Source organism: Myotis yumanensis, unplaced genomic scaffold (genome assembly GCF_028538775.1).
Source record: "Myotis yumanensis isolate MYYU_CA2020_CCGP unplaced genomic scaffold, mMyoYum1.0.hap1 SCAF_24, whole genome shotgun sequence".
Classification (NCBI taxonomy): Eukaryota; Metazoa; Chordata; class Mammalia; order Chiroptera; family Vespertilionidae; genus Myotis; species Myotis yumanensis.
The window spans coordinates 1,280,318-1,291,183 of record NW_027223775.1 but is presented as its reverse complement, the minus strand read 5'-3'; the positions used below and the strand labels follow the sequence as shown (position 1 = coordinate 1,291,183).

Below are 10,866 nucleotides of genomic sequence, written 5' to 3'. Positions count from 1 at the left end.
AGTGGCTTTCAGAATTGGATAAGTCACATCCCAGGTTGAGCTGCCACACCCCTCCTCTGGCCTCTCCACAACCCACGTTTTCACATTTAATTTTCTCAAGCCAGTTTGCTGAGCTGGTCTGGTTCTTCTGGGAGGAAATGCCCTTTACGTCCACAGAGGGAGGGTGACAGAATCTCCTGCCTATACTCCCCGTCAGCTTGGGTTTAAGGGGTCCACCCAGTTTCCTCCTTCACCGCTAGCCTTTTAAGTACTCAAGTTTATGCAGTCAGAGTCTTTTAGTTTCCCAAATGTTCACCTTGTCCTGGGTAATTCCCTTGGTCCCATTACAAACGTGCAGCCCCTCCCCTCTCCTGATCAGCCCCTAGATGTGATTTTGGCCGGACCTCCTCTGGGGAAGGCATGCTCCTCAAAATCTGGAAGACCAACTGTCCCTCTGTTCCTGTTGGAATGGGCACGGGATTTGCAATTGTAGGTAACATCAAGTCTCAGGGACTGTTTGGTCCTCAATACTGTTGCATTGAAATTCTTTCTCTCTTGAGATGATACCACTGTCTCCCTAAAGGTGTGTTAACGGGAACATTAGGGAATTTTGATGTGGCACCAACACCCCCATCAAGTCTACTTCCAGTTTGGTTTCCTTTTCTTTTCCTTTCATGCATGGACCTGGGGTTCAGCTGGAGGTGTGGAGAGTGCAAAACCCCATCAGGGTTAAATGCCTGGAGATCCAGGACTAAGGTTCTGCTCTCAGGTGGAAGTAGCCATTTCAGCTAGGACCTCAAAAGGAAGGTGTGGTCAGACGAGGTATAATGGCTTCCGAGGAGGCCGAGGTGGGAACAGAGGCTAGAGCATGAGAGTCAATGCCCAGGTCTGAGCACAGGGCTCCCTTCACCACGCCCCTCTGGTGAGTCAGGAGCCTAAGGTGGTCCACAAGGACCTGCAGGCCAAGAACCCAGAGATTTGTCCTTTCTTCCTTACAAATGAGCAGACTTTGCCTTTGCCTCTGGGTGCAGGTTTGCCTTAATGCAAAACGTTTTGATTTCTGTTTTGATGTTTGCCATGCATAGAGGTTCACAGGGCAAGTTTCCCCTGTGTCTGAAAGTCGAGTGTTTCTAAGGAGCCTATTGTAGGCCAACGTGGCAAAATCCTTTTTGTAGTTTTTAGCGGCCGGGCTGTGCGTGTGAAAACAGGTCTTAATGGAAAGTCTTTCATAACAGCCAATTGATGTTTAGAAAGAGTGGAAGGGGGTGGGGGGAGGGAGAGAGAGAGAAACATTGATGTGAGAAACATCCATCAGCTGGCTCCTGCCCACCCCCTAACGGGGGTTAGGAATGGAGCCCTCAAGTGACCTTTGGGGGCACGGGAGGATGCTCACCGCACTGAGCAACACTGACCAGGGCTTGCAGTCTCTTATTGAGAGGAGCCTTACTTGTGACATGTGAGCCCTCTGTTGTCATGGATAAAGTGGTCATTCTAATATTCATAGAAGGGGCACACAATAAAATGTACATGTTGGAATTAATGGTTATTTTTCTCACCTGCAGCTCCCCCATGCTTTAGAAAACGTTTGTGGTGCTTTTAGGATTCCTCATTTAAAAGGTGTCAAAGGCCTCAATGGTACCCATTGTGTGGGTGTTCCTTAATCTTCCCCATCTATTTTATTTCCTGGAACTTAGCAAGAGGCAGTCCTGGGCCACGGGCTGCTCCCTACTCCAGGTGTTTTCAGCCCTTCAGTGATCCTCAGAAACGTTTTCCCTGGAAAGGTTGGGATCATCTCTCTGGTTTCCCAGGACTCACTGCACAGCAGAATTCCAGCTAGCCAGTGGGTAGATGTGGGAGGGGTCCAGTGGTCATCTCACCCCTCCTTGGTGCCTGGTTCTTGTCCTGCCAGTGTCAGAGGAGAGGCAGGGCTGAGTGGCTTTGCGGCCCCTAAGCAGAAAACGGGGTTGTGGTAAATTGGGGGCGCTCCAGTTGTTGCGGGAGCAGTGCCTTTGGCCCTCAGCTGGTCCCTCTGAAGGGAGAAAGACCGGGGTTGCTCATGCTCAGCCTGACAAGATGCCTTGCTCCCGGCTGTCTCCCAGGATCTCTTTCATAGCAGCTTCATGGGGATGAGCCTTCCGGCTCCACGCAGACTCCTGGAATTGGCATGTCAGAGCCTGCTGAGGGATGAAGCCTCGGCCATCGCTGCTCTGGAGTGGCTTCCTGTGGAGCTCTTCCCACCTCTGTTCATGGCAGCCTTCGCTGGGAAGCACAGCAAAGTCCTGAAGGCCATGGTGCAGGCTTGGCCCTTCCCCTGCCTCCCTCTGGGGGCCCTGATGAACCATCGGCAGCCTCACCAGGATATCTTGCAGGCTGTGCTGGAGGGACTCGATGCCCTGCTTGCCCAGGAGACTCGACCCAGGTACAGGGGATCCAGTAGCCTGGGAGCACCCTGGGGATCTGAGCAGTTACAGCTGGGATCCGGGTGTGTGCAGGGCCAAAGGGAGAGCTGAGGGAGGCCTTGGAGCCACTGCTGGGGTCATTCTGGGAACAGGCTTCGGATAGATAGGGCTGATGAAGATGCCGAGGGTGACCCAAGGGACACGAGCCCACTCCTTCCTGGTGGCACCTAAAGGTACCAGGAATGGGGACCATGAAGGACCCCAGTAGCACCAGGAGCAGCTGATACCTGGGCCATGGAGTCAAAGTCCAGTCAGGTGTCTGGCCCAGCTGCCCAGATTCCTAGACTCATGGTCTTATTCCTTGTTATCTTAATGCACCCCAGCAGATCTCCTATTTTCTCCACAGGAGATGGATACTGCAGGTGCTTAATTTACAGAAGAGAGTTCATCAGGAGTTCTGGATCGTGTGGGCCGGAACCAGAGCCCATGTGTGCTCACTGCTGGAGCCTGAGGCCCCACAGCCCAGGAGGAAGAGGGGGAAAGTGCACAGCTTAACGGCCAGGCCAAATTCACCCTTGGCCCCCGTGGAGGTGTTAGTAGACCTTTGCCTCAAGAAAGGTGTCCTTGATGAGTCCCTCAGCTACCTGATTAAGAAAGTCAGCGAGAGGAGAGGTTTGCTGCACCTTTGCTGTAAGAAGCTGAAGGTGTTTGCGATGTCAAAGCAAAACATTAACATCCTGGATATGGTGCAGCTGGACTCTGTCCAGGATTTGGAGGTAAACTGTACCTGGAAGCTGTCCACTCTGAGGAAGTTCGCTCCTTACCTGGGCCAGATGGGCAATCTGCGCCGGTTCCTGCTCTCCCACGTCTTTACGTCTTCTCACACCACCTTGGAGCAGGAGGAGCAGTGTGTCAGCCTGGTCTCCTCTCAGTTCCTCAGCCTGCCCCACCTCCAGGAGCTCTATTTGGACGATGTCTCCATCCTCAAAGGCCGCCTGGACGAGATCCTCAGGTGAGGGGTGGCGAGGTTTCCCTGCCGACCAGAGCGAGTCCCTTTCCATTTCAGCGCACAGTGACGGGCTCTCCCGTGTGCCGTCCCTCAGCAGTGCTAGAGTGCCTGAGCCACTAGGCGGTCCACACAGTCAGTGTCTTGTTCACTGCTCTGTCTCCTTGCATGTTGTGTCATAACCCCCCAGACAAAGGTAGGACGTATGCACTAGGACAGAGGCTAGTAAAGAGACTCCTTGCTAGGAATTGGCGTAATGGAGGCTTCGGGACAGGGGATGGTAGCTTTGGGAATCCTTCTGAGTGGTGTCTAAGGGAAGATGATGCAATAGAAACAAGTGAGGATTGCAATGACTAGGGGAAAGCCAATCAAAGGTGCGGTTTCAGGGGTTAAGTTCCGCACTTAGAGATTTGGCCATGGCAGCCTTTCACTCCAAACCTGCCTCAATCACCTGTCTGCCAAGGGTTGCCATAGGCTCTCGCAAACAGAATGCCTGGTAAATGCAGGATTCTGGAGGGAGGCATTACGAGATGGGATAGGTGGTTTGTGGACAATGCAGTGATCTAAGTTCCTGGAGGGTGGCGGCCCTCGCTGGATGTTGCCTGACTGTGCCCAGGTTAGCCCTTTCTGCACATCTGCCAGAGGCCTCATTGGGCTAAGAGATGATGGTGACAGGGGTCTAGGCTGTGGCTGGAAGGAAGCCCGAGTTGCAGGCATTTCGGGACATGTCTCCAATACTAAAATGCACTGGTTGCCTCCTGCTTCAGACCCTGGGCCAGGCTCCTTTCTGAGCTCCTCCCATCTTTACCTCCCATCTTTATGTTCACAACACCTGTGTGTTTGGGCTGGGGGTGTATGATGAGTAAATGGAGTGTGTGAGGTTTCATCCAGTTGGATCCGTCACGGAGCAGATAACAGATGGAGAAAGATTCCACTCAAATTTGCTCTGACGTGAATGTCCCTTTTCACTGTGCAACATGCTGGGTTTGATCATCATCTGGAACACTGTAGGCTTCGGTGACATGGGCCTCTTCACCCTGAAGGCCTGGATCATCCTCACCTGCCTCTGCCCACCAGGTCCATCCCCCACATGTAACTGCTCTGTGTCTCCCCAGGTGCCTGAAGACCCCCTTGGAGGCCCTGTCCATCACTAACTGCCTGCTTTTCGAAAGAGACTTGAGACATCTCTCCCAGCACCTGAATGTCAGCCAGCTCAAAAGCCTGAGTTTCAGTGGGCTCAACCTGACCAATATCAGTTCTGGGTCACTCCAATTTCTGTTAGAGAGAGCCTCCCCCACTCTCCAGGACCTGGACTTGGATGAGTGTGGGATCATGGACCCCCAGTTCCTGGACATCCTGCCTGCCCTGAGCCACTGCTCTCAGCTCATGACCCTCAGTTTCTGTGAAAACCCCATCTCTATGACCGTCCTGGAGGACCTGCCTCGCCACATCCTCGGGCTGAGCAAGCTGTATTGCGTGATTTATGCGGCCCCCCTGGAGAGTTACGAGGAAAGGAGCGGCACCATCAACCTGGGCCGACTTGCCCAGATGCATGCCGTGCTGAAGCAGATGCTGCAGCAGTTGGGGCGGCCCGGCATGGTCTGGCTCTGTGCTTACCCCTGTCCTCACTGTGGCTGTAGAACCTTCCATGACCCAACTCCCATTCTGTGATCCTGTTGCTTGAGTGTCTAGCTGGGTGCCCATCTGGGCACTTGGGCACTGAAGCCCAGACATAAGTGTACCATACAGGAACACAGCAGCCAGTTTCAGACAACTACTCGGGGTTGGGGGGGAAATGCTGGCAGGGGACTCGATGGTTTCTTTGGGGAGATTTGTCCTAAGGAGTTTGAAATATGCACCTGAATCTCTCATGGGGAGGGATTGAGGCTTGGGTGGTAGATGCGGGGATTACCTTTGCTTGAAGGGTTGTGAATAATTGTCAGTAATAAAGAGAACTGGATGTTAACCGTCTGGTGTCCTCTATGACATGTTAACCTGATTCTCCCACCTGCAGTTACTGGACAAGTAAGAAGGCATGAGCATCGTGATGGGCAGACACTAGGCTGGTGGAGGTTGGGTCAAGGAGATCACATCACCATTTATCCTTTCTGGTTTGGTGGTTCTTTCTGGTGCACCGGTACCTACTCACTCACCTCTGTGACTGTTCAGTGGGTCAGCACACACAAGGGCCATCCACAGGGACTGGAACAAGTGGCTTCCAGTGAGCACCACTGAGGTACAACTGCTCTGGGGCCGTCACGGGGAGCTAGTCCAGGCCCTGGACTCAAACACTCCTCCCCACTGGGAGCCTCCATTGCTGGCCTGTGGCCGCTTCACGGTCGGGCTTCCCTGTGCACAAGTCAGGCCCCCAGTACCAAAAGGGACATCAGCCTGCCAGGGAGCCAGAGCCACGGCCTCACATGTCCATGCCTGTCATTCACTGCATCCAGCCCCTTCTTGAATTCAAGTTCTTGTGGCCTGTAAACACATTTACATTCTTTTCAGCAAAATACTAAGCTGGCATAAACCTCTGCTTTGTTCTGTGTCCCGTCCTAAGAATAAGACATCCTTTTGTGGAGGATGGTCTAATGTTAGAAGACTTTCCCCTCGTGATCCTCCTTCCCATCAATCAAGGAGGTGGTAAAGCAACGCTGAGCCAGTGACAGGCCCCGGGTCTGAAGAGTGGACAAGCCAAGCCAGTTCCCGGAGAGCACTTAAGTGGACACAGGTGAAGGTCACACCGGGGAGATGGGGGTATGGAGGGCCACCCTGAGGGGCAATACAACTAAGTGAAAGGGAGATGTCCCAGTGTGCTCTTGGATCCCATAGTCAATGGACAGTTAGCTGCCCAGCAAGGAACAGGCTCCCTGCCCACTTGCCACTGCATTCTGGCCCTCTGCTGTCTCAGTTCTCTCACTGAGTGGCCTGCCAGAGGAGCACCTAGGGAGAAGGCCACACATCCAGGCCCAGGAGCAGGGCTCCATTTGCCTGTATGTCTCCCTAAATGTAAGGAAGTCAGTCCTGCTTTTTCCCCTTCTACTGCCTCTCATTCAGTGCCAGCCACTCATGTGCTTGCTGCTCTCTGCTGGGTGTCAGCAGCAGCTTAGCTTGTCACATACAGCAACTGGCACTTTGTTCTCTTTTTATTGCCATTCCTTTCTTTTTCTTCTACCTTCTAGTCTTCCAGCTTGGGCGCATCAGCGCAGGAGCTCATTTTTCCATTTCTTAAGTACATTTCTTCTTTTTATTTATATATTTTTATATTTTTTTTGCTAAAAGTATTACAAATGGTATTACCTAAGTGTCTTTTCCACCCCCCCCCCCCCCCCAGGCCCTTGACAATCCCCTGCCCTCCCTTGCTCCCAGTGTCTTATGTCCATTAGTTATGCTTATATGCATGCATATAAGTCCTTTGGTTGATCTCTTACTCCCCTCCCTCCTGACCCCAAACCTCCCTGGCCTTCCCGCTGCAATATGACAATCAGTTTGAGGCAGCTCTCCCTCTGTATCTATTATTGTTCAAAAGTTTGTAATGATCTTTATTATCCATGATTGAGTGAGATCATGTGGTATTTTTCCTTTATTGACTGGCTTGTTTCATTAGCATAATGCTCTCCAGTTCCATCCTTGCCCTTTCAAATGGTAAGAATTCCTTCTTTTTTACAGCAGCATAGTATTCCATCATGTAGATGTACCATTGTTTTCTAATCCATTCATCTGTTGATGGGCACTTAGGCTGTTTTCAGATCTTAGCTATGGTGAATTGTGCTGCTATGAACATATGGTTGCACATATCCTTTCTGATTGGTGTTTCTGTTTTCTTGCGATATATTCCTAGAAGTGGGATCATAGGGTCAAATGGGAGTTCCATTTTTAGTTTTTTGAGGAAAATCCATACTGTCTTCCTTAGTGGCTGCACCAGTCTGCATTCCCACCAGCAGTGCACAAGTGTTCCTTTTTCTCCACATCCTCTCCAGCACTTGTCGTTTGCTGATTTGTTGATGATGGCCATTCTGACAGGTGTGAGATGGTACCTCATTGTTGTTTTGGTTTGCATCTCTCAGATGATTAGTGACTTTGAGCATGTTTTCATATGTCTCTTAGCTTTCTGAATGTTCTCTTTTGAAAGGTGTCTATTTAGATCCTTTGCCCATTTTTTGATTGGATTGTTTATCTTCTTTTTGTTAAGATGTATGTGTTCCCTATACATTGTGGAGATTAGGCCCTTATCAGATATGACGTTGGCAAATATGTTTTCCCACGTAGTGGGTTTTCTTGTTGTTTTGTTGATGGTTTCTTTTGCTGTGCAGAAGCTTTTTATTTTGATGTAGTCCCATTTGTTCATTTTCTCTTTAGTTTCAACTGCCCTAGGAGCTGTATCAGTGCAGAAATTGCTTCGGCATATGTCTGAGATTTTGTTGCCTTTGGATTCTTCTAGAATTGTTATGGTTTCATGTCATACATTTAAGCCCTTTATCCATTTTGAGTTTATTCTTGTGTACAGTGCAAGTTGGTGGTCTAGTTTAATTTTCTTGCATATATCTGTCCAATTTTCCCAACACCACTTATTGAAGAGACTATCTTTGCTCCATTGTATGTTCTTGCCTCCTTTGTCAAATATTAATTGAGCATATTGGTTTGGGCTAATTTCTCGACTCTATTCTATTCCACTGATCTATATGTCTGTTCTTGTGCCAGTACCAGGCAGTTTTGAGAACAGTGGCTGTGTAATACAGCTTGATATCTGGCATTGAGATCCCACCTGCTTTGTTCTTTCTCAGGTTCGCTGCAGGTATTCAGGGTCTTTTTTTATTCCAGATGAATTTTTGGAGAGTTTGGTCTAGATCTTTGAAGTAGGCCATTAGTATTTTAATGGGAAGTGCGTTGAATTTATGGATTGCTTTGGGTACTATGGACATTTTAATGATGTTGATTCTATCAATCCAAGACCACGGTATGTTCTTCCATCTCTTTATGTCTTCCTCTACCTCCTTTTTCAACATCCTGTAGTTTTCTGAGTACAGGACTTTTACCTGTTTAGTTAAGCTTATTCCAAGGTATTAATTTTTTTGGTGCGATGATAAATGGGATTGTTTTTATAATCTCTCTTTCTGCAAGTTCACTATTGGTGTTTAGAAATGCCACAGATTTCTTGGGGTTAATTTTGTATCCTTCTACATTACCAAATTCATGTATTAAGTCTGGTGGTTTTTTGATGGAGTCTCTAGGGTTTTCTATGTATAATATCATGTCATCTGCAAATAAGGACAGTTTTACTTCTTCTTTTCCAATTTGGATGCCTTTTATTTCTACTTCTTGTCTAATTGCAATGGCTAATACTTCCAGGACTATGTTGAACAGGAGCAGTGAGAGTGGGCATCCCTGTCTTGTTCCTGTTCTTAGGGGAAATGGTGTTCGTTTTTGTCCATTTAGTATGATGTTGCTGTGGCCTGTCATATATGGCGTTTATTATGTTGAGGTATGATCCTTCTATTCCCACCTTTCTGAGAGTTTTTATCAAAAATGGGTGTTGGATTTTGTCAAGTGCTTTTTCTGCATCAATTGATATGACCATGTGGTTTTTTTCTTTCAATTTGTTTATGTGATTTATCACGTGTATTGATTTACGGATGTTGTACCATCCTTGCATCCCTAGGATAATTCCTACTTGGTCATGGTGTATGATCCTCTTGATGTACTGCTGGATCCGATTTGCTAAGATTTTGTTGAGGATTTTGGCATCTTTGTTCATGAGGGATATTGGCCTGTAATTCTCTTTCATTGTGTTGTCTTTACCTGGTTTTGGTATTAGGGTGATGCTGGCTTCATAGAATGTGTTCGGAAGTGTTCCTTCCTCTTGACCTTTTTGTAGTAGTCTGAGGAGGATAGGTTTTATTTCTTCCTTGAAAGATTGGTAAAACTCCCCTGAGCCGTCTGGTCCTGGGCTCATTTTTGCTGGAAGCTTTTTGATGACTGCTTCAATTTCTTCCATAGTTATTTGTATGTATAATATCATGTCATCTTCAAATAAGGACAATTTTACTTCATCTTTTCCAATTTGGATGCCTTTTATTTCTTCTTCTTGTCTGATTGCAATGGCTAATACTTAAAGGACTATGCTCAAATATTAATTGAGCATATTGGTTCGGGCTAATTTCGGGCCTCTCTATTCTATTCCACTGATCTATATGTCTGTTCTTGTGCCAGTACCAGGCAGTTTTGAGAACAGTGGCTTTGTAATACAGCATGATATCTGGTATTGAGATCCCACCTACTTTGTTCTTTTTAGATTCGTCCTGGTTGAGTTTTGGAATGTTGTATTTTCCTAGGAATTTGTCCATTTCTTCCAGGTTGTCTAGTTTGTTGGAGTAGAGTTGTCCATAGTATTGTTTAACTACATTTGGATATCTGTGGGGTCTGTTGTTATTTCGCCTCTATCATTTCTGATTTGATTTATTTGGGACCTCTCTCTTTGCTTCTTGATGAGCCTGGCTAGGGGTTTGTCAATCTTTTTTTATCCTTTCAAAGAGCCAGCTCTTGGTTTCATTGATTTTATGTATTGTTTTTTGGGTCTCTATGCCATTTATTTCTGCTCTACTCTTTATTATCTCCTTCCTTCTGCTCACTCTGGGGTTTTCTTGTTGCTCTCTTGCTAATTCTTTGAGTTGAAGAGTTAGATGATTTATTACTATTTTTTCTTGTTTTTTGAGATAGGCCTGTAGAGCTATAAACTTCCCTCTCAGGACTGCTTTCATTGTGTCCCATAGGTTTTGGATTGTTGTGTTTTCATTGTCATTAGTGTCCAGGATGTTTTTAATTTCTTCTTTGATCTCATTGGTAACCCAATCAATATTTAATAACATGCTATTCAGCTTCCAAGTGTTTGAGTATTTTCGATTGTTTTTATTGTAGTTTATTTCTAACATTATGCCATTGTGGTCTGAGAAGATGCTTTTTATGTTTTCAATCTTCTTGAATTTGGGGAGACTTTGCTTGTGACCCAATATGTGGTCTATTTTTGAATATTTCCCATGAGCACCTGAGAGGAATGTATATTCCATGACTTTGGGGTGAAGTGTTCTGAAGATGTCAATTAAGTCCATCTGATCTAGTGAGTCATTTAGGATTGCTGTTTCTTTGCTGATCGTATGTCTAGCGGATTTATCCAGTGATGTCAGTGGTGTATTAAAGTCCCCTACTATGATTGTATTGTTGTCGATCTCTCCCCTGATATCTTGCATGAGTTTTCTTATGTATGTGGGTGCTGCTGCAATGGTTGCATATATGTTTATCAGGGTTATATCCTCTTGTTGTATCGATCCCTTTAGTATTATGAAGTGGCCTTCCTTATCTTTTGTTATGGCCTTCACTTTGAGATGTATTTTGTCCGATATAAGTATTGCTACCCCAGCTTTCTTTTCCTTTCCATTTGCCTGAAAGATATTTTTCCCTCCCTTCACTTTCAGTCTGTGTGAGTCCCTT

The 10,866-nt window shown here is 47.1% G+C and overlaps 1 protein-coding gene across 1 annotated transcript; it reads left to right on the top strand.

The window, feature by feature from the left end:
- Positions 1-592: 592 nt before the first annotated feature.
- Positions 593-5,055, top strand: LOC139000632 (melanoma antigen preferentially expressed in tumors-like). The gene is made up of 4 exons (XM_070402772.1): positions 593-615; positions 2,066-2,398; positions 2,785-3,390; positions 4,500-5,055. The coding sequence occupies exons 1-4, from the start codon at positions 593-595 to the stop codon at positions 5,053-5,055; spliced, it is 1,518 nt and encodes a 505-aa protein (XP_070258873.1).
- The last annotated feature ends 5,811 nt before the right edge of the window (positions 5,056-10,866 follow it).